The sequence below is a fragment of the Chlorocebus sabaeus genome, chromosome X, assembly GCF_047675955.1.
Source record: "Chlorocebus sabaeus isolate Y175 chromosome X, mChlSab1.0.hap1, whole genome shotgun sequence".
In the NCBI taxonomy this organism is placed as follows: Eukaryota; Metazoa; Chordata; class Mammalia; order Primates; family Cercopithecidae; genus Chlorocebus; species Chlorocebus sabaeus.
Window position 1 is genome coordinate 33214336 of NC_132933.1, and position 27529 is coordinate 33241864.

At 40.7% G+C, this 27529-nt stretch overlaps 1 protein-coding gene across 2 annotated transcripts in view; it reads left to right on the forward strand.

Moving 5' to 3' along the window:
- The first annotated feature begins 10101 nt into the window (after positions 1–10101).
- The window catches only part of LAMP2 (lysosomal associated membrane protein 2), a 38281-nt gene continuing 20853 nt past the window's right edge, over positions 10102–27529 (forward strand). Inside the window, exons 1-3 of one of the 2 annotated variants that reach the window (XM_008019455.3) lie at positions 10102–10345; positions 22585–22703; positions 23787–24000. In XM_008019455.3, coding sequence (XP_008017646.1) covers positions 10282–10345; positions 22585–22703; positions 23787–24000 — 397 coding nt within the window. In that variant the 5' untranslated portion in view covers positions 10102–10281. The remainder of the gene's footprint in view (positions 10346–22584; positions 22704–23786; positions 24001–27529) is intronic. The other variant, XM_073013425.1, reaches the window with a different exon arrangement.

Genomic DNA, 27529 nt, shown 5'->3' on the forward strand with positions numbered 1-27529 from the left:
TCAAGAAACTTAGCCCAGTTGAAGAGGCAAACCTGGAAGAAACCAGAGTGAAACGTTATGCAAAAGCTTAATGTAATAAAGTACCAAGCTGCAGGACACTTGTTAAATATTAGTTCAGAAGTTCAACAGAAGAGATCAATGAAGTCTGCAGTGGTCAGGGGATAATTTGCCAGCAGGTGGGGTTTGAGCTGCTTCTTGAAAACATTTCAGTATTTAAATTGATGGTGGAATGAATGGACAGCTTCCTAGATGAAGATTATGGTATTAGTTCAGATGATTTCAAATGCAAGTAACAAAATCCCTGAATTATCAATGGCTTAAACTTTTACAGATAATTACTAGTCCACTTATCTTAGTCTGCTCAGGCTCCTATAACAAAATACCATAGAATGGGTGGTTTAAACAACAAACATTTATTTTTCTCACTCTCGAGGCTGGAAGTCCAAGATCAAGGTGCCAGCACATCTAGTGTGTGGTGCGGGCACTCTTCTTGGTTTGTAGATGGCTGCTTTCTTGGCTTTACCCTCACATGTTAAAAAGAAAGAGGGCTATGGTCTCTTCTTCTGCTGATAAGGACACTAATCCCATCATGGGAGCCCACCCTCAGGACCTCGTCTAAACCTAATTACCTCCCAAAAGTCCCACCTCCAAATACCATTACCTTGAAGATTAGGACTTCAACATAAGAATTTTGAGAAATAACATTCAGTCCATAGCACGACTTCACAAGATATCAGAAGCTGGGCAGTCCCAGAGTTTGTGTAGCAACTCAACAATATCATCAGTATTTTTATCTTTTTGCTTTGACATCCTCAGTGCAATGGCAATGTCTCCCTTCATGGCTCCAAGATGACTGCCACAGAGTCAAGCATCCTAACTCTGGTAACTTAAGCAAGAGATTGATGGAGCTCTTTTCCATGATCATCTCTTTTTCGGAGAGGAAAAATCTTTCCCAGAAACTCCCTCAGAGTTCTCCTTATGTCTCGTTAGCCAGAACTAAGTCACCTAGTCACCCCTATATCCTTTACTAGCAAAAATTTGCATGACCGGCTTAAAACAATTGTGATTTACCTCTTGGGGAACACACGATCACCTGTAACATAATCAAGGTTCTGTTACTAAGGAAGGAGGGGGAATAACTGGTAGGCAACAAGCCATATCTGCCACAGATGTAATATGAATGAAAACTTATGCAGCAGTAAGGAGGCCAGCCAAATTAGAGTAGAGAATGTGTAATGTGAAAAGTTTGGCTCGGTAGGGAGGAACCAGACTGTGAAGCCCTTAAAAGCCAAACAGAAGAATCTAGAGTTAATATAATAGGGGAGAAAGAGAGAGAGAGAGAGAGAGAGAGAGAGAGAGAGCTATCAAAAGATTTTAAATAGGAGGAGGATGCAGTAAAAGCAATATTTGAGGAAGATCACTGTGACATTGGTGTGTAAATAGATTGGAATCAAGGAGACCAATAGATAATAGAGACCTTGCCTAAGGTGGAAATAGAGTGCTAAGGATAGAGTGAAGAAAAATAATAAAAGGAAAATCAACAGAAGTTGATGTGTGGCTAGTTTGGGGTATTGAGGAGCTGGATTAAAAGTAATGTCAAGATTTCTAAACTGGGTGACTGGGAGAATGGTGGGAACAAAAAAATTGGGAGGGACGCCTGGCTTGGAGAAAAAGAGAAATGCTGAGTTTGGTTTAGGATATATTAAATTGGAGGTATCAGTGAGCAATCTGAGTCGATGTGTTCAATGGGCAGATAGGCTTTTCAGGGATTAGAAATAGCACTTGGTGCTAGAGACTTTTGCACAATAGCGTCATGGTTAGGAGCAGGGATGCTGGGGCTGGACTGCCAGAATTTGAAATCTGGCTTGGCTGCACCATTTACTAGACATGTGACCATGGGCAAGTTACTTAATTTTTCTTTTCTTTTTTTTTTTTTTTTTTTTTTTTTTTGAGACGGAGTCTGGCTCTGCCGCCCAGGCTGGAGTGCAGTGGCCAGATCTCAGCTCACTGCAAGCTCCGCCTCCCGGGTTCACGCCATTCTCCTGCCTCAGCCTTCCGAGTAGCTGGGACTACAGGCGCCCGCCACCTCGCCCGGCTAGTTTTTTTTTGTATTAGTAGAGACGAGGTTTCACCGTGTTAGCCAGGATGGTCTCGATCTCCTGACCTTGTGATCCGCCCGTCTCGGCCTCCCAAAGTACTGGGATTACAGGCTTGAGCCACCGCGCCCGGCCAATTTTTCTTTTCTATTTTTGGAGACAGAGTCTCACTCTGTCACCCAGGCTGGAGTGCAGTGGTACGATCTCGGCTCACTACAGCCTCCACCTCCTGGATTCAAGTCATTCTCCTGCTTCAGCCTCCCAAGTAGCTGGAATTACAGGCGTGCGCTACCCTGCCTGGCTAATTTTTGTACTTTTAGTGGGGACGGGGTTTCACCATGTCGGCCAGACTGGTCTTGAACTCCTGACCTCAGGTGATCCACTCGCCTCAGCCTCCCAAAGTGCTGGAATTACAGGTGTGAGCCACCGCACCTGGCCCCAACTAGTGTTTTAATTTCTAAGAAGCAACTTCCTGCCGTTGTCTATGTCCCTATTTCCTCCAAATTGGGGGGAGGGGGACAGATGTGTGTCTTAATTTGTATGTGGAGAGGGAGATCAGATGCAGGAAGGGGATGAAGTGACTTTCCTAATGTCACATAATAATCTGATGGCTGACTGGGCGCTGTCCCTGCCTATAATCCCAGCACTTGGGGAGGCCGAGACAGAAGGATCACCTGAGCTCAGGAGTTCAAGACCAGCCTGGCCAACATGGGGAAACCCCATCTCTGCTAAAAATACAGAAAAAATTAGCCAGGCATGGTGGTGCACACCTGTAATCCCAGCTACTCAGTAGGCTGAGGCAGAAGAATCGCTTGAACCTGGGAGGCAGAGGTTGCAGTGAGCTGAGATCGCGTCGCTGCACTCCAGCCTGGGTGACAAGAGCAAAATTCCATCTCGAAAAATAAAAAATAAATAATAAAGAATAATCTGATGGCTGAGTGAGTTCCAAAAATCTAGTTCAGCATCACAACTGCTGACCAGATGAGCAACGCTTATCTTGTGGCACGTTTCCAATTTTCAAAAAAGTCTAAATGGTTTATTAAAATTCTCTATAAAATAAAGTGGTGTTGTTCTATGATGCAATCCCTATACTAACCACATGGTGATGCTGCAGACAGATGTACAGATTTGGCGTTTAAGAATATTTTTTATGTTTGTAAATTATGGTACAGTTACACAAAGATTATGCAGGCTTTTAAAAGAATGAGGTAAACCTACAGATTTGTAAGAAAAATCTTCAAAAGATACCACTAAGTGAGAAAAGTAAGTCACTGAACAATATAAAGAACACGCTCATATTTGTCTATTTTTTTTTAAAGAATGTAAATATATATGCTGGTACATATATGATTTTTCTCCGCAGAATAAAAAAAAAAAAGACCAATAACAGTTGTTACTTTGGGCAATGGGACTGGGGTCCAAAAGAGGGGAGAGGGTGACTTTTTGGATAACTTTTTTTTGGCGGTGGGGGCAGTTCAACAATTCTCCTACCTCAGCCTCCCGAGTAGCTGGGATTACAGACAGGCACACGCCATCATGCCTGGCTAATTTTTGTATTATTAGTAGAGACGGGGTTGCACCATGTTGGTCAGGCTGGTCTCGAACTCCTGACCTCAGGTGATCCGCCAGACTCCGCCTCCGAAAGTGCTGGGATTACAGGCATAAGCCACCGCGCCTGGCTCATAACATTTTAAATGATTTGATTTTTAATAATTTACATTAATTTAAAACTCATTATTACAAAAAAAAATCCATTCGTTGTACGACTTTACTGCAGAAGTTAATAAAAAATCTCTTCTCCTTCATCTCTCTCTCTTTTTTTTTTTTTTTTTTTTTTTTTTTGAGACAGAGTCTTGCTCTGTCTCCCAGACTGCAGTGCAATGGCACAATCTTGGATCACCTGCCTCAGCCTCCTGAGTAGCTGGGATTACAGGCACCTGCCACCACGCCCTGCTAATTTTTGTGTTTTTTTGTTTTTTTAGTAGAGACAGAGTTTCGCCATGTTGGCCAGCCTGGTCTCGAACTCCTGACCTCAGGTGATCCACCCTCCTTGGCCTCCCAGAGTGCTGGGATTACAGGCGTGAGCCACCATGCCCAGCCCTCCTTCATCTCTTAATCTGACTCCCCAGAAGACAGAGAGCCCCTGCTGAGAGTTTGAGATCTCATCACTCAGAATGTGGTCTCCAGACCAGCAGCATCAGATCACTAGGGAAGTTGCTAGAAATGCAGATTCTTGTATCCTACCCCGGACCTGTTGAACTTCACAGTGGGGCCCAGTAATCTGTGTTTTAATAAGCCCTCCAGTGGTTGTAAGGCATAAATCATTTTGTTTTAGCAGATTGGATCAGATCTTTTGGCAGGGGAGGTTGAGAATACTACTGGCCGTGAGAACAAACAACTCAAAATGACACGTTTCCATTTCTCCAGAGAACTCTGGCTGAAGAGTTGGCAGCCCCTTGAGCCCACTGTGACCTCACTGTGGGGTTGAGCGATGACTATACTGTCATCCAGACAGTGGATATTATAGGTATTATCCAGAAAAAAGGGAAATGCCAGAAGGAGAAAGGAAAAAGAGGGAGGGTAGGAGAAACTTAAAAAAGGATGAGTAGGGAAAGGAAAAATGGGGCAGAGAAAAAGATAATGCAAATAAAAAAAGTAAAGATTCTATGGTGGCAAATAGATGACACCAATACCTCAGGGCCACTCATTTATTTATTTTTATTATTTATTATTATTATTTTGAGACAGGGTCTCACTTTGTCACCGAGGCTGGAGGGCAGTGGCGCGATCTTGGCTCACTGCAACCTTTGCCTCCCCGGTTCAAGCAATTCTTGAACCTCAGCCTCCTGAGTAGCTGGATTTACGGGCATGTGCCACCACACCCAGCTAATTTTTGTATTTTTGGTAGAGATGGGGTTTCACCGTCTTGGCCAGGCTGGTCTTGAACTCCTGATCTCAAGTGATCCACCCCTCTCGGCCTCCCAAAGTGCTGGCATTACAGGCGTGAGCCACCGCGCCCAGCCCATTTATTTAATCACTGTTTATTATTCTTCCATTCTAAACCTCTGCACCTTTAAGTTCATTTCCTCGGCTTATCCCCACATTTCATTGTCTATCATTTACCAAATATGATAGGGTCACCATTTCTTACATAATTCAGTATGTTGACATGTAGGGAAATGTTTGCCAGTGATTCCCTGCTCTTTGGCCAAAAAGTAATGCACTCTCAAAGGTGCTGAAAAGAATCTTAATCTCCCTATGATGGTAGGGGACAGTGTGGGGGGACTGCTGAGGAGTTTGTGCACTGGGGTGGTATGAGGTATATTCAGGAGAGCAAATAAAAGCACCCTAGGTACAGCAGTATCAACAATCAAGTCAACCTATGTGAAGCTAGATCGGAGGGGATCTCACAGATTTCCTCAAACACTAACCCCAGTCTCACGTATACATCTGCATCTAGCACCGAAAGCCAAGGAAAAGCTCCTTCAATCTGGGGCAGGGTAATGGGAGACTGTATACAAAAAGGGATCTTTCTCACAGTGTTTTTTGGGGAAAACGTTAAACAATTCTGAGTATGGGAGTTCAGCGCAAACAAAGATTTGAGAACTTTTAGCCTATTTATTCTGACAAAATACCCAGCATGTATCTACAACTTTCAAAACATTGTTGTGTCTCACGACGATGCCTGTCCCAGTCAAGGAGCCAACATTTGTATTTGCCTGAGGAAAAGGTTGTGATGGGGGCAAGGGTGGATTTCGCTTGTAAGGCTGCTCGTATTTCACTGTGTTTCTTTGTTTTTTTAATTTGATGACACCTTCAAGAGATAAATGGCGACAATTTGTTACACCAGATATTTGACAAATTGGGACAGTATTTTATTTTAATTGTTAGAGACAGGGTCTCACTCAATTGCACAGGCTGGAGTGCAGTGGCGCCATGATAGAGCACTGCAGCCTCAACTTCCTGGGCTCAAGCAATCCTCTCATCTCAGCCTCCCTGGTATCTGGGACTACAGGTGTGCACCACCATGGCTGGCTATCCTTATATATAAATATAAATATAAATATAAATATAAATATAAATATAAATATAAATATAAACATAAACATAAACATAAATATAGTATATGTATATATGTATATATGTATATGTATACATACATATATGTATGTATATATAAATATCTATATATGTATATATAAATATATGTACATATATAAAATATATATACACATATATACACATATAAATATATTTATATATAAATATATATGTATATATGTACACATAAATATATATTTATATATAAATATATGTACATATATACATATATATGTATATATGTATATATGTACATATATAAATACATATTTATATATACATATATAAATATATAATGTATAAATAAATACATTATATGTATTAAATGTATAAATAATAATAATAATAATAAATATTAAATGTATAAATAAATATATATACATATATACATATAAATATATATTTATATATAAATATATGTACATATATAGATACATATTTATATATAAATATATGTACATATATAAATACATATTTATATATACATATTTACACATATATATTTATATAAATATATACACATATATATTTATATAAATATATACATACATATATTTATATAGTTATATGTGTATTTATATATATACACACGCGCACATATATATATGTATTTTCAGAGACAGGGTCTTGCTCTGTCACCCAGGTTGGAGTGCAGTGGTGCAAACATGGCTGGCTCACTGCAGCCTCCACTTCCTGGACTTGAACAATCCTCTTGCCTCAGTCCCCAAGTAGCTGGGACTACAGGTGCACACCACCAAGCCCAGCTAGTTATTCATTTTTTGTAGAGAAGATGGGGTTTCACCATGTTGGCCAGGCTAGTCTCAAACTCCTGAGCTCAGGCATTCCGCCTGCCTTGGCTTCCCAAAGTGTTGGGATTACAGGTGTGAGCCACTGCGCCTGGCCAATTTTAAATAAATGAGCATTTACTCACATAGAACCCTTGACTTACAAAGCTGGTGCCACCTTAGAGATCATCTGAGGCCCACCAATATTGTTTTGGGGAGTTTTGAGTAAAACACCATGCCCAGGCCTGACTCCAGACAAACTGAACCAGAATCTGAAGGGATGGGACCAAGGGGCATTTCCACTTTTAAAGCTCCACAAGTGATTCCAACATGCAGCCAGGATCAAGAAACAGCTCTAGTCTCACTATTTCATTTTACCAATAAAGATCTAGAAGTTCAGACAGATGAAGTGACCTGCCTAAGGTCACACTGCCAGTAAGTGGTGTCTCACAACCAGCTCCTCTGACTGCCAACCCAATGTTCTTTCCACTATGTTCTTTTTTTGTTTCTTCTTATAGAAAGAACTTAGGGTTTTACTGAACATTAAAGTTATGCAATTTACAATTGAGAGAGAAGAGCTAGAGTCCAGTAAGTATTGGTGGGGCATCTCCAGAGGGCTCAACTCAATTGTGGGTTCTCTGAAGACTACTATGCCCAGGACATAGCTCCTGCCAAGTCTCACTGATGGCAGTCAAATGACATTTTGCTAAAGGCAATGACTAACACTGTATGCAGTGTTCATTAGTCTTGTGTTGGGTCACTTGTTCACAAATTAGTTTCACCTATGATAGTAAACATTCACTGACGAATGTTCTCACTTTCAGGAATTAATTACATTAAAGCAAACAATAGTGGGACAGATCAGTGGTTCTTAATGTTTGAATTAGGGTGGTTTATTAACCTTAATATTGGTTAGGGCAGGGAGTCACAGGTCCCATTGGAGAACTAGTGAAAACTACAAACTTCCCCACAAAAATACACATACATAAATGTTGCATGTAATTTCCGAGGATTCACTGACACCCCTCCCATCCTGTCTAAACTCATACATAGACTCCAGATTAAAATCTCCTGGACTAGATGATTTTGAAGCTCTCTTTTAGTGTTTCTCAAAGTGTGGTCCATGGACCACAGAATCAGAATCACTTGGGGTGTTTGTTAAAGAAGAGATTCGTAAGACTGCCACAGACCTACTGTTTCAGAATCTCTGGGGAATGAGGTACAGGAATCCGTATGTTAAAACAAACAAACAAACAAACAAAAACCAGACGGTTCTTTTGGAAACTAACACTTGAGAATCAGTGCTTTATTCCAACTCAACATTTTTAAATGCTTTCATCTGTTGAATATTTTAGGTTTTGTCTGTTCATCTATCGAGTATAGCAAACAGTATGCTTAGTATTAACTCATTACAGAATATTTGTGTGTATGTACATAGGAAAAACACCTGGAAGTGTAGATGTGGGTGTGTGTATATATGTGTGTAAATATATATAATAGTGTTAATAGTGGGAATACAGATCTCTATTTTTCCCCCTTTATCCTTCTGTTTTATTTCTCTCATTTTTTTTCTTCCTGTGTTTTAAAAAATATGCTTCTTGTTTCTGAGCTCAATTCCCCCATCTGAGAACAGGTGCTGTAACTAGGTGAACTTCAAGATCATGTCTTGTTCCAATGGTCCGTGACTCCATACTATCCTCTAGGTTCCCTCGTCCATCTCACAGCATGAACTGCATAGGTAACAACAGTGTTTGGAGAATAAGCATGTATTATTTTTGTATGTATTACGTTTGAGATGCCTAGCAACCGTTTTTGTGCCCGCAAAATTTTTCTCTTCTTTGTCAAGGAGCCAAAACGGAAATAGTCTACTATCTACGGCCCTCAAAAGTTCCTCCTCTCTCCTTAGCCTTAGAAAATACCGTCCGCCATAGGCATGGGCAAAGACTTCATGACTAAAACACCAAGAGCAATTGCAACAAAAGTCAAAATTGACAAATGGGATCGAATTACAAGAGCTTCTGCACATCAAAGGAAACTAGCATTAGAGTGAACAGGCAAGCTGCAGAATGGGAGAAAATTTTTGCAATCTACCCATCTAACAAAGGTCTAATATCCAGAATCTACAAGGAACTTAAACAAATTTACAAGAAAAAAACAACCCCATCAAAAAAGTGGGTAAAGGATATGAACAGACACTTCCCAAAAAAGACATTTATGTGGCCAACAACACGAAAAAAAGCTCATCATCACTGGTCATTAGAGAAATGCAAATCAAAACCACAATGAGATACCATTTCACGCCAGTCAGAATGGCGATTATTAAAAAGTCAGGAAACAATAGATGCTGGCGAGGCTGAGGAAAAATAGGAATGCTTTTACGCTGTTGGTGGGAATGTACATTAGTTCAGCTGTTGTGGAAGACAGTGGGGCGATTCCTCAAAAATCTAGAACCAGAAATACCGTTTGACGTATGCACACGTATGTTTATTGCAGCACTATTTACAATAGCAAAGACTTGGAACCAACCCAAATGCCCATCAGTGATAGACTGGATAAAGAAAACGTGGCACATATATACCATGGAATACTATGCTGTCATAAAAAAAAATGAGATCGTGTCCTTTGCAGGGACATGGATGAAGCTGGAAGCCATCATCCTCAGCAAACTAACACAGGAACAGAAAACCAAACACTGCATGTTCTTACTCATAAGTGGGAGTTGAACAATGAGAACACATGGACACAGGGAGGGCAACAACACACACGGGGGCATGTCAGGGGGTCGGGGCCAAGGGGAGGGAGAGCATTAGGAGAAATACCTAATGCATGTGGGGCTTAAAACCTAGATGAAGGGTTGATAGGTGCAGCAAACCACCATGGCACATGTATACCTATGTAACAAAGCTGCACATTCTGCACATGTATCCCAGAACTTAAAGTAAAATTAAAAAAAAAAAAAAAAAAAGACAGAAAAAGAAAAAGAAAATGCCGTCCGCGCATATTTCTTAGGAGCATAGGAAGGGTTGTGAACCAAAAAGCCAGGGCGTGGTCGCCCCGCCCACCGGCCTCTACATCACCACCCCTCTCGCCGCTTTCAAGCGCGGAGATTGGCTGTAAGCAAGAAAGAGCCCCGCCCCTAGTCTTATGACTCGCGCTGAAGCGCCGATTCCTGGCTTTTGCAAGGCTGTGGTCGGTGGTCACCCGTGCTCTTGACCTAGGTCCAGCGAGCCTTTTCCCTGGTGTTGCAGCTGTTGTTGTACCGCCGCCGTCGCTGCCGCCGTCGCCTGCTCTGCGGGGTCATGGTGTGCTTCCGCCTCTTCCCGGTTCCGGGCTCAGGGCTAGTTCTGGTCTGCCTCGTCCTGGGTGAGTTGTCGGGCCCTCCCGATTAGTCTGTCCGCCTGGGCCCGGGGCGCCAGTTCAAAGCTACAACCTGAAAGACTGGTCCGAGGGGGCGGGGGGTGAGAGGCTCAGCAACTGACACTGGGCGGCGGCGGTTGGCCCGGGGAGGCGAGCGGTGACCTAGAGAAGGCCTGACAGAGGGATGGCGGGGAAGAAGGGCCCAGGAGAGTAAGAAGGGGCCGGTAACGGGGGGTGGACGCCGAGGGTGTAGGCTGGGAGGAGTGAAGCGTGGAGAGGGTCAGGGTGGAAAGAGTAACTTGGGGAAAACACTGAGGAGTGAGCGTAGGAGGGTGGTACATGCAGATTTTGGGCGCCAGAGACAATTAGGAGAGTCCTGGTTTGCTGAGATCAGGGAAGAGTTTTGAAGATGGTGGAAAAACTATGGGGTGAGATAGGAAATTAAGAGAGGAGACCATGCCTGCCTGGAGTAGAGTGTGGGTGGGGGACAGATGGGACAGATAGGACAGTAGAGCCTGAGGGGCAGGGGCAGGGACAGGGTTGGGCATTTTGAAGGTTGGAATTTGAGGCTGTGAAGAAGGGGTGATTCAAGAGATTAGGAGTGATGCTGGGTTTGAGTTTGGTAGTCATAGTTTTAAGGGCGAAGGAGCCTAAGGTAGCTGGGGCAATTTCCAGGAAAGAAAACTTGGACCCAGCCTCTGGAGACTAAGGGGTTCGGTGGGAACTTTGATGGGGAGTGCACATCTGACTTGGAGGTATTAAGGATGTCGATTTTCTCCCAGTTTTGCTACTTCCTCCCAGCCAGACGCTGACAAAAAAATCCCCAGACGTTTCAGTTAGGAGGGCCTCCCAGATGAGAGGTTTTGATAGACTGAGTTTGGTAGACTACCTCTTTGCCTTCAGAGTCTCTTGTTTTCTTTCTTCCCCATCACACTAGCCTATTACCTCATTTTTTTGGGGGGGGGGGTGCAGGGAGCAGGTAGACAACTTGCTAAGGATTGGGTTGTTACCAGGGCCTCATTAGAATGGCTGGATGGGGCCGGGCGCGGTGGCTCACGTCTGTAATCCCAGCACTTTGGGAGGCCGAGGCAGGTGGCCTCACCTGAGGTCAGGAATTCGAGACCGGCCTGGCCAACATGGTGAAACCCCGTCTCTACTAAAAATACAAAAATTAGCCAGGCGTCGTGGCACATGCCTGTGCTCCCAGCTACTTGGGAGGCTGAGGCAGGAGAATCGCTTGAACCCAGGAGGTGGAGGTTGCAGTGAGCCGAGATCGTGCCATTACACTCCAGCCTGGGTGACAAGAGTGAAACTGTGTCTCTAAATAAATAAATAAATAAATGGCTGGGTGAATGTTCGCTGATTGTGTTGTGCCCTAATAGGCAGTGGGTCCCTAACAGCTTTAATGCCTAAAGATGAACTTTGACTAGTGTCTCTTCCTGACTTGATTCATGCTGTGCTTGTTGCTACCCACCTGCTCTTGCTATTTGTGACTTAATAAAATAACATAAAGAACAGACCCAGATGGAAGTGGGGAAGAAATAGACTTATTAGGGGTCTGAGAAAGCAGTGAGAGGTATACATTTTGTAATTCACATTTCAGTAGAATAAAATCAACACCCTGGAATAGTCATTCTCAACCAGGGGACATTTGGCAACTTTTGGAGACATTTTTGGTTGTCACAACTGAGGGATTGCTTTTAGCATCTAGTGGGTAGAGGCCAAGGATGCTGCTAAACATCCTAACTAAGCACAGGGCAGCCCCTCACAACAAAAAATTATCTTTCTGAAAATGTCATTGATAAACCCTGCTCGAAAACCATAGTATTGGAAGGGTTCTTGATTATCTAATTCAGTGACTCTCAAGGACCTTTTCATGGGTCTATGAAATCAAACCTTTGGAATAATGTTAAGAAGGTATTTGTCCTTTTCGGCTGGGCACAGTGGCTCACGCCTGCAATCCCAGCACGCTGGGAGGCTGAGGCGGGTGGATCACCTGAGATCAGGAGTTCAAGACCAGCCTGACCAACGTGGTGAAACCCAGTCTCTACTAAAAATACAAAAATTAGCCGAGTGTCATGACACATGCCTGTAATCCCAGCTACCTGGGAGGCCAAGGCAGGAAAATCGCTTGAACCCGGGAGGCGGAGGTTGTGGTGAGCCAAAATTGCGCCACTGCACTCCAGCCTGGGCAACAAGAGTGAAACTCCATCTCAAAAAAAAAAAAGAAAGTATTTGTTCTTTGTCCTTTTCACGCTCATCCTCTCACCAGTGTACAGTGGAGTTTACCAGTGGCTACATAACATGTGATGACCTCACCACTCTGATGTTCTTATATTTTATTCATTTCTCAGTTTTCATTTCTAATACTCTAAATACCAATACATATGACTCACATAAACCTCTCTGAAGTCCTCAGTGGATAAGAAAGTAAAGGGGTCCTGGCACCAAAACGTTTGGGAATCCCTGATGTAGTCCAACTGTTCATAGGGTGCAGGAAACTCTTCTGTAGCACTTCTGAAAGGTGGCCTTGAGGCAGGCTTTGCTTGAATACTTAATTCCAAGCCTTAACTGTCCCTTGGAGCACTTACTGAGGGCCAACTGACCTTAAGAAAGGATTGTTTACAATGGAAAGTACCTTATCAGTGACTAGAACACATCTGACCAAGGCATCTGTTAATCAGTAGTTCCCTGCCAGTTGAATCTGTGCACAAATACAACACTGCTATTGTTTGGGGAAAGTGAAAAAAATAATAGTTGTCCTACTTGTTGGCTTTCATGTCATTAAATTTTTTTTGTTTTTTAATGAAAGCTTTTTTGTTTTGTTTTTACAAAAGCAGTGCTTACTCATTGCAGAAAATAAACATGCAAAAAGAAGCACATAAAAAAACCCATCAGCTCATCTGCTAGTTTGCCATTTATTGATCGGGACTAACTAGATTCATCCTCTTGGAAAATTTCCAAGATTGATCCCCTCCACCTCCACGTTCAGAGCAGGATTTGGAAAAGTAAATATTGATAATGTACCTAGATCGGATTTTTAAGAGGTTCCAGGATGAAATAGAAACCATTTTTCTATACAGCTGCATTTTCTGATGGCTACTGGTTCAGTGTGGAGCCCAAAGTCCTCCCATATGGCTTTTTCTCTCAAGAATTTAGCAGTTGCTTGGTGGTTTTTGTGCAAGTTACTTTTCTGTATCAAAATGGATACCAAGAATAGGTTTTTGAAAACTCAGTAAATATTTGTAACGTACCTACTATGTAGCTAGATCAATAAATATTTGTGAAGTATCTACTATGTAGCTAGAACTGTGCCTGCGTACTGTACAGGGTGCCAATGAAGAAGGACCTGTCCTAAATTTATAGTCTTATTAGCATTAGTGCTCTAGCTGTGCCAGTTTGACTTTGTAACTTTATAACTCTATCCCAGCTTCACCCGTAACCTTTTAAAAACAGCAGCTTTAGAGTAAGTACAGAAAAGGATTCTTAGAGGCTATATATTGGTCTTTTTCATAGAGATTAAATTATGCTGGTGTTTATTTGGATGAATTGTAACTGACCAGATAACTTTCCGAAGAGAAGCTATATGATTTAGAGGTGTTATAAAGTGGATAGTGAAAATCCTTTCTTTATATAATTGCCTAATTACGGTCCTTTTGTGACATCATAGATTTCAGGATTCTTCTGTGGTTATTGATTCTTATAACTAGCTTGACTTCTGTTTTTTGGTTTCTTTGTGTTTTTTTTTGTTGTTGTTTTTTGGTTTTGGGTTCAGATTTTTCTTTTTTAGATTTGAGTCTTTTCTGGGTGGGAAAAACCTCACAGAAATATTCTTAGTGTCCGTCACTGGTAGGAGCCTCTCCCTTCCACACATGTTTACAGAATGCCTATTGTGTCCCAGCCACTATATTAGGTGAAAGTGACAGAGGAATGGATAAGACAGATGAGGTTCCTGCTCTCATGGAGCTTACATTTTAGTGGGAGAAGAAAGCTCAACAGATAAATAATATAATGTCAGATAGTGATAAACACTATGAAGAGGTTGGGTGTGGTAGCTCACACCTGTAATCCCAGCATTTTGGGAGGTCAAGGCAGGCAAATCACCTGAGGTCAGGAATTTGAGACAAGCCTAGCCAACATGGTGAAACCCCATCTCTACTAAAAATACAAAAATTAGCTGGGCATGTTGGCCGGCACCTGTAGTCCCAGCTACTCGGGAGGCTGAGGCAGGAGAATTGCTTGAATCCAGGAGACGGAAGTTGCAGTGAGCCAAGATCACGCCACTGCACCCCAGCCTGGGGAACAAGAGCAAAACTCTGTCTCAAAACAAAACAAAACCCTATGAAGAAGATTACACAGGTAATGAGAAAGGAGAATGAGTAGATGATAGGAATGGGTGATGGTGGATGATCCTTCTTTATATTATGTGGTCAGAGGGCCTTCCATGATTGGGTGACATTTGGGCAGAGACCTGGGTGTTGGCAGGAGGCCAGCCATTTGACCATATGGGGAAATAGGAATAAACCTTATCATTTGCAAAATCTTAGGTTACTGGCCTATTTTCCACTCTTTTTTGTTTCCTCCTAGTTTTAATCAAGTCTCTCCTATGGTAGCAGTCTGTAAGAGCAGAGACTACTTTATGTACTGTTATCTCCCATTTCCTACTTAGCATAGGGTCTGGTACATGGTTAACCCTTAGTAAATTTTTGTTGAAGATATTCATTGGTGGGCACTAGGGATATGATGGTAAACTAGACTCATTTAATCTCCTTTTTCTTCCATGAATTTTAAATGATGTTTTGCAAGAAGTACTTTTGGATTGAAAACTTCAAGATCAGTGCTAAGCAGTACAGATAATTATACAGTAATTTACTAAAGTATAATCCCATATAATAATGCTTACCTGTACTCCTTCAGATATACCTCCATAGTCTTGAAGGGGATGATATGGAGAATTAGGAAGTCCTTGGTGAGGAGAGTTAGGTTTTCACAAAGTTAGGTTTTCTCTGAGAGAAAACAAGCACTAAGATTTTTCTGTAGACTTAAAACATTTCATTTAACTGATAACTTTGATTTTGAGGTTCTACCAAATTATTCTAGTTATAATAGAGATATTGGAAAGGACAGGCTTGCATTAGTTTGTTAGTCATTGATTATCACATCTGATAGAGTTATAGATATTCAAATATGTCCCAAATACCAGATTAGTTTGTTAGTCATTGATTATCATATCTGATAGGGTTATAGATATTCAAATATGTTGCAAATATCAGATTATCACATCTGATAGGGTTATAGATACTCAAATATGTCCCAAAAGAACAGCTTTGTTCCCCTATATCTTTGGGTAGATTTTGTCTATAACCAAGGATTATTTCGTAGCACTGGAGCTGATTTAAATGACCCTTGATGCAGGAAGGCTGCTCTTCTTTCTGTAGTGCAAAAGCATTCTGATCATAATTTTTTATTAAAGTGATCAGAGATCCCCTCAGACCCAAAAGTATACTTTGTAAGTACTTGTTGGTATCCTGCTATGCATTGTGAAAGAATTCTGGAGGTGTGCCAAACACTCCTCAACAATAAGCACTTTCCATTCGTTGAGTAGTATTGAATCTTGTTTCCTACCCACTCTCTGGCCTTAAAAAATTAAGTCATTTTATAGCTTAAAAACATATTTTTATTAACTTCTAATGCTCTTTTTCATGTGTTCAACATTCTTACTTTAAAATCATATTACTTTTCTGTTTTAAGAAACTTACCAAAAAGCAAGGGTATAAGGTAACTGAATGCAATGAGTGTACCTATTATTAGGAATTATAAAGGAGAAGCGGTTAATCTGACTTAAACCTGTAGGAAAACCATCACTCCGAATAGAAAACAAAGACAAATAGGTACTGTATGCCTCTGTGTCCTGTATTTTAAGAAGACCTTTTGCTCAACATCATTCTAAATTCATGAGTTTGAGGATAAGAGTCCAGAATTTAATATGATGAAAGTAAACATAAAGCTAAAACTTGGGAAGGTTCCCTTTAGGTGCTGTGTTTACTAAAAAGGAGACTTGTAAATTGGTATCTAACTTGTTTGGCAAATTTCTTTTAGCTCTGAAGGGTTTATATGCTTTCAAAGAACCTATTGGAGAAATATGCACTATAATTCTAAACAAGGGTAACCTGCCCAAAGTCTCACAGCTAGGAAGTTGGACTGCCAGATTTGAATTCTAGCTCTTCAACTCCAGGAATGGGGACTCTTAATCACTTCATTTTATGATCAATCCATTATATCTTAGATCATTGTTCCATTTCTTTTTATTGGTCTTGTTTTATTGCTAGCATTATGTTCTTCCCCCACCCCTAATTTTGTGTGTTTATATTTTTTCAGCTACATTTTGGGTGAGATAGACTTGCAAAAACCTAGCCACTTTTTGCAGTGTCATACGCTTGGGGAAGTAAGGTCTGTGTTCTCTGTGAGAGGTTTTTTTTTGTTTGTTTGTTTGTTTGTTGTTTTTTGTTTTTGTTTTTTGACCAAGTCTTGTTCCATTCCCCCAGGCTGGAGTGCAGTGGAGTGATCTTGGCTCATGGCAGCCTCTGCCTCCAGGCTCAAGCAATGCTCCCACATCAGCCTCCCGAGTAGCTGAGACCACAGGCATGCACCATCACGCCCGGCTATTTTTGTGTATTTTTAGTACAGATGGGGTCTCGCCATGTTGCCCAGGCTGGTCTTGAACTCTTGAGCTCAAGTGATCTGCCCCCCTCCCCTTGGCCTCCCAAAGTACTAGGATTACAGGTGTGAGCCACTGCCCAACCAAGGTCTGGATTCTAAAAGAATTTACAAATGACCTTTTTGGAAAACAGGATTGAGAGGATATTTGACTTTGAGAACGTTGATTTTGAGGCATACCTTTTTCGTTTGTTTAGAGTACAAACTCTCAGCTCTAAAATTACACACTCTAGAATATATTCATCTATGGTTTTTTAATGTCATAAAGCCTTTTAACAATTGGGTATTGTAAAATCAAACACAGCAATAAGGATGGAAATTGCTTGCTAGAGACTTTTTAACAAAGTGTAAATATTTCAACTGTAAACTTACTTTGTGGGAAAAGCTCTGTTCCTAGCTTGAAATCCATGCCAAAATTTATTGAGGTAAAACCCAACATGGGGCTTGAGGGAATGTCAGAAGACTTATAGGTTCAAGACTTGGAAGAGCTAAAGGACTGGCCTCTCTGTAATTAGATTAAGCTACATTTTGGATCCCTATTGCAGTGTGTTTTCACCTTGATATAATCAATCAGTATTTATTGAAAATCTAATATGCATTCAACACTACTTGAAATGATAGGAGATAGAGGAAAAGTAATACACATGGTGTCCCCTACCATGACACACATGATAGGTGACATTCATATAAAAGACACACTGCTAGGGGTTGTGGCATAAATCAGATCATCTGGTCAAGGGAGCATACTGGAATTCAAATAAGTGACAGAAGTGTTATCTAAAGGGAATCTTGAATCTATCCATATATATCATTCATTCACAGACTTGGTACTTTTTTTATTAGTAACAAATTACTTGCTGTATATTATAATTTACCATGGCACACCAGTCTGTTATGAAGTGACAGTTGAAAACTGCTGTGTTGGAGCTTATGACAGTAGGAGGGACAGGATTTACTGCTATAAAATAACTGAATAATTCAGGATAATATAAAATATACTGAAATGGGATATGAATTATTACTGCTCCTTGAGGGCTTTTATAGTCAAGGAAAGCTTTGTGGAGAAAATGGCTACTGAAAAAACAGATAGCGTATCAGCCCAGGTTCTTAATTGTAAGGAAGAGAAATACAATCTGATTGATTTTAAGCAGAAAAGAATTTATTAAAAAGATACTGGGATGTAATGCATATCCTTTGGCGCCACAGTTTCATTCCTAGATATACAGCCAACACACACATATACATGTGTTTACCAATATATGCAAGAATGTTTGCAACAGTGTTTGTAATAGAATCAAACCAGAAACTATCTAAATGTCCATTAAAGGTAGCATAGATAAGTAGTTTCTTTTTCTTTTTCTTTTTTTTCTTTTTTTGAGACAGAATTTCATTCTTATTGCCCAAGCTGGTGGAGTGCATTGGTGCAATCTTGGCTCACTGCAACCTCTGCCTCTCGGGTTCAAGTGATTCTTCTGTGTCAGCCTCCTGAGTAGCTGAGATTACAGGCATGCGCCACCATGCCCAGCTAATTTTTACATTTTCAGTAGAGGCGGGATTTGGCCATGGTGGCCAGGCTGGTCTCAAACTCCTGACCTCAAGTGATCCGTGCTCCTCGGCCTCCCAAAGTGCTGGGATTACAGGCCGGAGCCGCCACACCTGGCCTGTATTCACCTGATCATAGAAGGTTATACAGCAGTGAGCACAGACTGCAATTACGCACAGCATGGGTGAATCTCACAAAACCTAAAATTGAGTGAAAGAAACCAGACACAAAAGAGAGCATAGTGAGTGATTTTATTTATATCAAGTTGAAAAATGGATAAAATTAATCTGTAGTGTTAGAAATGAGGATAATGGTTACCCTTGTGAAGGGAATAGTAACTGGAAGGGGAAATAAGGAGGGCTTTGGAAGTGTAGTTGACCCTTGAACAACACAAGTTTGAACTGTGTGGATCTACTTATGCATGGGTATAAGGCTCAAGCGATTCTCCTGCCTCAGCCTCCTGAGTAGCTGGGATTACAGGTGCCCACCACCAAGCCCAGCAAATTTTTAGTGGAGATGGGGTTTCACCATGTTGGCCAGGCTGGTCTCGAACTCCTGACCTCAAGTGATCCGCCCACCTTGGCCTCCCAAAGTGCTGGGATTACAGGTGTGAGCCACTGTGCCCAGCCCTCCTTATGATTTTCTTAACATTTTCTTTTCTCTAGCTTTATTTTCAAAACACAGTATATAATACATATATAACATACAAAATATGTGTTAATTAACTGTTTATGTTGTTGGTAATGCTTCCAGTTAACAGTAGGATATTAGTAGTTAAGTTTTGGGGGAGTCAAAAATAATATGCAGATTTTCAACTGTGCAGTGGGTCAGCACCTGTTCTGGTAATGTTCTGTTTCTTGATACAAGTGGGTTTGGTTTGTGAAAATTATTTGAGCTGTAGACTTAATATTATGTGCACTTTTCCCTTACATCTGTTATACTGTGCCTGTTTCTGTACATATGTTACATATGAAATGTTTATTAAAGGGGTATATTGGGTAACTCAGAATTTCTGGTGCTCCTGGCTATATATACCAAATCCCAATTCAGGATTCAACAACCCAGATCATGCCACTGAACTGCACTACCACTGCCAAGTGTGAAATTGCAGCTTGCTCTGCTGGCCTTGTTGCCTGGGAGCTTGATCCTGCTTCTGCCACTCCACACCTGCCTCCCAACCTGCTCCATTCCTGGCTCCATTTGCAGCCCTCCTTTCAGCATGTGGGGTGGATACCTTTGTTAGGCAGAGCCTAGCACAAGTGGTCCTCCTTACTGCAAGGGAGTCTGTGAAAGCAAGTATCCAGTGTTTTCAGCTTTTATAGTGGGTAGTGATTTTTGCCAGAAATTGTAACAAGGGGACAAGGGGTATTTCAGATTTGGGGCAGCCAAAAAGAGAGGAAAATCCATCTTTGAGGTGAGCATTTAGGCCAGTAGAAGAAAATAGACTTCAGGTGTTAGGAACAATAGAAGCCCAGGGTAGAGGTTGAATAGAGTATGGCATTTGAGCCCAGTGGAAACAAGTTTAACTGGATTAAAGGGTGTGCTCTGGGAAAATAGTTTGAGAAAAGTTGAAGCAATAGGATGGGACAAGATTAAAGATTACTTTGAAAGTCAGGCAGAGGAATTTAAATTTCATATGGGAATTTTGGAACCAGGAAAAGTTTTTGAACAAGAAAGTGTCGTAAAAGGAAATGGTACTTAAGGATTGTTAATCTGGCAGCACTTCTAGGGGTATCTAGGCATTGTTTGTCATAATTTAGGTATGGGGTGATAGATTGGGAGTAGAAATAAAAGGCAAAGATTGGATTTAAGAGAAGATTTGAAGGAAAAAAAATCAACAAGACTTCTTGAAGAGAAAGAAGTAGAGGCTATTTCTGAAGCTGAGCTTGAGTGACTGATCCCACTCTTCATTTAGAGCTAGCGAGGCTGAGGAGGGACCCAGTTTGGGGGAAGTAGAAGAATGAACTTTAGTTTGAGAATTGCTGACTTTGAGGTGAGAGATATTGAGTAAAAGTGGTCCCTGTGTAGTTAGAGTTGGGGACCAAGAAGTGGAAAGAATTGTACTCCCAGGCATAAAGACTGAAGGGAATGGAACAGAGTATGCCAGAACCCTCGGGGTGTTTCTCAGCTCTTGTTTACAGGCCACCAGGTATACTATCTTGAATTTGATTTCAAGTGATACGTTTGAACCACAACCTCTACCTTCTGTTTCATAAAACGTCAGTTCTCACACCCCAAAACACATTGATGCTATCACTATTATACATGATCTTCTTCCTGTTATTCTAATATCTTTGGAAAGAAAACGATTAACACATTTGAGGCTTTTCTTGGTTATTTTCAATACTTTTGAATGCTTTGAATACAAGGAGAATAATATACTAAAGCTAGAGACCTTAAACAAGACCAAGAAAGACTGAATATAAAAAGCAAACTTCCAGTTCATTAAAATTGTAAGTTGGAGCTCTTGGCTCCACGGCAGGGAGCCTTGGATCAGTAAGTGTGACAGCTCCCTTCCGTATTTTACTTAGAAAAGAATGATCATAAAACCTACTTAGGCCTCACAAGGTCTTTTTGAGCCTTAGCCAATGCATTTAGTCACTGTCAGTAACCACAAGCTTTAGTATAATATTCTGGCTTGCAAAGCAGCCAGGTCTCCAGAGCATGACGATAGGCTCTTGTATACGACTTGAATGCTGTTGCCGAGGCATACCTTCTTGATATTCATCTTAGCACTTTTCTCTAGTCTATAGCATGTCCGTACCTGTAGATGACAGTGGATTGCTCAGATATTATTAAAGAGTATGCAAGTATCTTAACAGGAAACAGCTTACTCTTTGGGTAATGTGTGATACAGTGAAGAAAATCCCTTAAATGGTTGCTCAATATTTATGCTGCTGGCATGTGTGCTGGAATATTTTTTCACCTCTGAATTCGTATTTTGAGTCCTTGGGCTCTTCAGTTTAATAGGTAATGTTTCTATGTTTAAGTGTAGAAGATCAATCATGTTAGCTGAAAAGTCCCAAGGCTTTTCTGTCTCTGTAATATTTCTCTGCCTAAAGAGGTAGCAGGTTGAAAATTTAGGAAGTAGCTTTGTGTCAAAAAATTCATCAGCCTTTCTAATCAATTAGATTTTAAAGTGAAACAAAGTGATAAACTTTGCATTTATAAGAATTCATGTTTTTCTTACGGATTTAACAGCCCTTTGCACCTCTGCTTCCTTGGTTACATGATACTTGGAAAGAATATCTGATCACATCAGAATAAAATCATTTGAGAAGACATCCATGTGTCATAGGTTATGTAGCTTGCAACAGGATTTAAAGCAACAAGATGATAGAATCTATCATTATTTTTGCAGAGAATGTTTCACCAGCTGGTTTGAGAGGAGTTTTACACCCCTACCAGGTTTCTCTTACCTCATTTACCTCAAAAATCACAAGTCCTAACAGGCAAACTGTAATAGCCTAAAACAAAACTAGTAAGGTATAAATGCATGTGGAAATGGTTATTTGAAGGCAAAAGGCAAATAAATGTCACCAGTCTGAGCCATTACCTAAGCATCCTAGGTCTAGTAACCATTCTTTTGGTAAGGGATAATGCCAACTTTTTTATCAATAGGATTCTGTTAAAAATACAAAGAAAAACAGTCAGCAGGATACTATATATATACACACACACACATATATATACATGTGTATGCGTATACATATATATGTATGTGTTTATATATAGTATCCTGCTGACTGCATGTATATGTATATACATACATATGTATATATGTATGTATATATATGTGTGTATATATGTATGTGTGTATATATAGTATCCTGCTGACTGCTGACATATATTTATGTGTATACAGAGATATACTTTTGTTTCATTTTAGAGCTGGTTGAACTTCAGTGGTGGATAGAGCTTGTTTTTAATTTATATGTATTTTTGTAGTACAATTTTAAAATCTTATTTTTTAAAATAAATCCAGGAGCTGTGCAGTCTTACGCATTGGAACTTAATTTGACAGATTCAGGAAAAGCCACTTGCCTTTATGCAAAATGGCAGATGAATTTCACAGTACGCTATGAAACTACAAATAAAACTTATGTAAGTATATATTTTAATTTTTCTTTGAGTTTTATAGTAGGAATTTAATTGACTTTTTTAATCCTTTAGATACATGTATACAAATGAAATTCCACATTGACTGACTTAATGCTTAAACTCTGGGAGTTTTTTTAAGCATATACACTCGGAAGTTATTCTGTTTAGTGTTAGAATGAATATTTCTTCTGATTCATTGGTTCTTGGGAGTTTTTGTAGGACTTGATTAAGGGCAAATGATCTGAAGATGACTATATGGTGTTCAGGTCTAACTATTTCTGTAAAGTGTTTAAAATGTACTAGCACCAAAGCTTGCCCTTTTAAAAAATAGCTTCCCTTCTGGGCGTGGTGTCTCATGCCTGTGATCCCAGCATTTTGGAAGGCCAAAGCAGGAGGATTGCTTGAGCCCAGCCTTGGCAACATAGTGAGACCTCATCTCTACCTAGAAAAAATTTAAAAATTAGCCAGGCATGGTGGCATATACATGTAGCTCCAGCTACTTGCCAGGTCGAGGGGGGAGGATTGCTTGAGCCCAGGAAGTTGAGTCTGCAGTGAGCAATGGTTGTGCTACTGCACTCCAGCCTGGGCAACAGAGCGAGACTCTAGCTCAAAAAAAAAAAAAAATGCTTACTTAGGTTGGTACAAAAGTAATTGCCATTAAAGGAACAAACCACAATTACTTTTGCACCAACCTAAGTAAGCGATTCTTTTTGGCACAAACTGCAATTACTTTTGCACCAACCTAACACTAAAATCTCCCCTTTTTTGGTGTCTCCTCTTGATCCCTTTGCCTTCTTATTTTCTTTTTGTTAAGGTCGTGACTACTTACAACCTAATTTTTTAAAAAGTCAGTTTAAGAACAGCAGCTCAAGCCAGTTTTCCTTTTCTTTTTAGACATACATGAATTTATCCAGAGGAGTGGTATGTAGCTGAAGAATCAGGGACTGGTTTACACAGCAAACCAGGCAAAGGGCAACCTGGCCACGGAGAATGTATGATTTAGGCTGAAGTGGCATGCCCTGCATAAATGGTTGGTGCTACTTGCTCCCTGTTTGTTTCTCACCCCCAAATTTCTATTTCTTTTAGAAAACTGTAACCATTTCAGACCGTGGCACTGTGACATATAATGGAAGCATTTGTGGGGATGATCAGAATGGTCCCAAAATAGCAGTGCAGTTTGGACCTGGCTTTTCCTGGATTGCGAATTTTAGCAAGGCGGCATCTACTTATTCAATTGACAGCATCTCATTTTCCTACAACACTGGTGATAACACAACATTTCCTGATGCTGAAGATAAAGGTAACCTTAAGAATGGATGTGTGTTATGTTCTCTTGCTTTTTATTAATGATAATGTAAACAATTTAAAAATTGTTATGAATGTCTGTCTTCCTAACTAGCATGGAAACTTCATGTCTTTATACCCCTCCCACCGACCCCATGCGTAGCACATATGCCGCCATCCAACACACTGATGATATTTGCTATCATTGCTTGAGTGACTTACTGTATACCAGGTATTACCCTAAGTGTGTCACCTGCAGCATCTCACTTAATTCTTTTTTTTTTCTCTTTTTTTAAAAATTTATTATTATTATACTTTAAGTTCTAGGGTACATGTGCATAACGTGCAGGTTTGTTACATACGTATACTTGTGCCATGTTGGTGTGCTGCACCCATCAACTCGTCAGCACCCATCAACTCATCATTTACATCAGGTATAACTCCCAGTGCAATCCCTCCCCCCTCCCCCCTCCCCATGATAGGCCCCTGTGTGTGATGTTCCCCTTCCCGAGTCCAGGTGATCTCATTGTTCAGTTCCCACCTATGAGTGAGAACATGCGGTGTTTGGTTTTCTGTTCTTGTGATAGTTTGCTAAGAATGATGGTTTCCAGCTGCATGCATGTCCCTACAAAGGACACAAACTCATCCTTTTTTATGGCTGCATAGTATTCCATGGTGTATATGTGCCACATTTTCTTAATCCAGTCTGTCACTGATGGACATTTGGGTTCATTCCAAGTCTTTGCTATTGTGAATAGTGCCACAATAAACATACATGTGCATGTGTCTTTATAGCAGCATGGTTGCAACCTTGGGAAGTAGATGTTGTTTCATTTTTACAGGCAAAGGAAATGAGACTTGATAAGATTAAATGACTTCCAAACATCTCACGATCTAGTAAGTGGGTGAGCTGGTGCTTGAAGCAGTCTATTGACCTGCAGAAGTTGTATACTTAACTCTTATTGATTTCATTCAGTAGTGGGTACGAAACAAAGGTTTGATGAATGAGAAAATGCTTTACTAATAGCTACTTTATTTTCAAGATGGGGAGTCTCACTATGTTGCCTAGGCTGGTTTCGAACTTCTGGGTTCAAACGATCCTCATGCCTCACAGCCTCCTGAATAGCTGGGACTACAGGCATGCACCACTGCACCTGGCTACTAATAGCTGTTTTAAATGTGTACAAGTTAAGTAACTTGAGATTAGGAGAACTGCCTCTTGTTCAAATCTTTTTATCCTTTAGGTTGGATTTTGATTGAAAAGCAAATGATGATTAGTTAAAGGTATAGTAGTCCCTCATTACACTCAGGGGGTATCATACTAAGACCTCCAGTAGATGCCTAAAACTGCAGTTAGTACCGAACCCTATACAGGAAATGCTATTTTTTTTGATCTGATAACCAAGATGGCTACTAAGTGACTAAACGGATGGATAGTGTAGACAATGTTGATATACTGGATAAAAGCATGATTCATGTTCCTGGTTGGGCAGAGTGGGACAGCAAGAGATTTCATCATGCTACTCAGAACGGCGTACATTTTAAAACTTATGAATTGATTACTTTTGGAATTCTCCACTGAATATTTTCAGAGCTCAATTGACCATGGGTAACTGAAACCAGGGAAAGCAAAAACTGGATAAGGGGAGACTAAAGTCAACATTTGCTGTTATTTTAAGACAATTTCAGGTCAAAATGAACTTGGGAAGGCATCGGCAATTAGGCCATTCTAGTAATTCCCAGAACTGAAATGCATGTTAAAATATTTTGAAGATATAGAGTGTAGAGGTTTTATTTTATTTTATTTTATTGAGCTGGAATCTCGCTCTGTCGTCCAGGCTGGGGTGCAGTGGTCTGATCTCAGCCCACTGCAACCTCTGCCTCAAGCAATTTTCCTGCCTCAGCCTCCTAACTGGGATTACAGGTGTGTGCCACCACACCCGGCTAATCTTTTTTAGTAGAGACGGGGTTTTGCCATATTGGCCAGGATGGTCTCGAAATCCTGACCTCATGATCCACCCACCTCAGCCTCCCAAAGTGCTGGGATTACAGGCGTGAGCCACTGTACCTGGTCGAGATTTTAATTTTGTTAGGGATGTAATTCTCTTCTTTCTCCCCCTGCCCGTTGAGACTAAGTTAATGTGGTATTTGTAGTAGCTTAGCTCTTCACACAGATAGTGTTTCATTCTGACCCCAGAAACACAGGTAGATGGGCTTCAGTTGCCTAGACCTGGGGATTAATAACTCATTTGGACTTATGGATATCAAAAGATCATATTTGAAAGAACCAGAAGTAAATAAGCTCATGTAAAACTTGGGAGGTATTGCAGAATGAGACTTGGAAATCAAATCCTAGTGTTCTTTTTACTAATCTCTTAGTTTGAGAGTATAACTAAAGCAAATGGTTATTGCCTATCTTATTAGTTTATCTTTGTACCCTGTTTTACCTTTCAGAGCTAGTATAAGATTTGCCCCTCACTTTCAAGTAGCCTAAGAATGAGCTGGGGAGACAAAGCTAAATGCTATTCCTGAGTTACATGGAAAAATTGGAAAACATTGAGCGCAGTCTGATTTTGTTGTTGTTGTTTGCGTTTTTGTTTGAGGGAGTAGAGGGTTCATAAATCTCTTCTGACAGTGTGAGGAAAACTTTAGACTCCCTCTGAAAAAAGAAAAAGTACACAGTAAACTTTGCATATGGAACATAGTCCCTGAACCCATATGTAGATCCCTGTGGTTAAGAGTGCCTGATTTAGGTCGAGCATGGTGGCTCATGCCTGTAATCCCAGTACTTTGGGAGGCCGAGGCAGACGGTTCACTTGAGCCAGGGAGTTCAAGACCAGCCTGGGCAACATAGTAAGACTTCGTCTCTCCAAAAAAAAAAAAAAAAAAGACTGGCTGATTTAAAAGTGTTCCCACAAGTGGTCCTGATTAGGAGGAGTGATAAAGGAAGGCTTAGTGTGTGTTAGAGTAGTGAGAAAGCTTGGTAGAGAAGTAGGACCTGAGCTGAAACTCAGCTGATGGTAGAATTTGAATAAGTGGAGGATTTTGAGCAGGATGTTTCCAGCAGGGGGAAGCACAGCATATGCGGCAGTAATTGGAGAGATGCCTGATTAAATCGGAGGCTGTGTGTGTAGCAGAAGGAAAATAAAGTTGGTTAAATGCAGTGGACCTAAATTATAGGGACCTTGGAAGCCAAGGAAAGACATTTAGCTTCATGGGGTAGGCACTGGGGAATCATTTTAGGTTTTTAAAGCAGGAAAATGATATAACAAAAGCAGAGACAGTAGCTTATAAAGAATATTCTGCAGGATTAGTTGAGAAGTGAGGAGACTGCAAGCAGAGATGCCGGCTTAAGAAGCTGTTATAGTAATCAAGGGCTGATGTAATAAATGCCTGGACTATGGGGGCAGCAGTTGTTAGCAGTTATTAGGAGGAGGTGTTTAATCTGACATATTTGGATAGAAAAACTATGGACCCTGAAATGTTAACACTTCTCTCTTTCCCCTTTTATTTAAAACAAAAGGAGGATTACTTTTTAAATTACT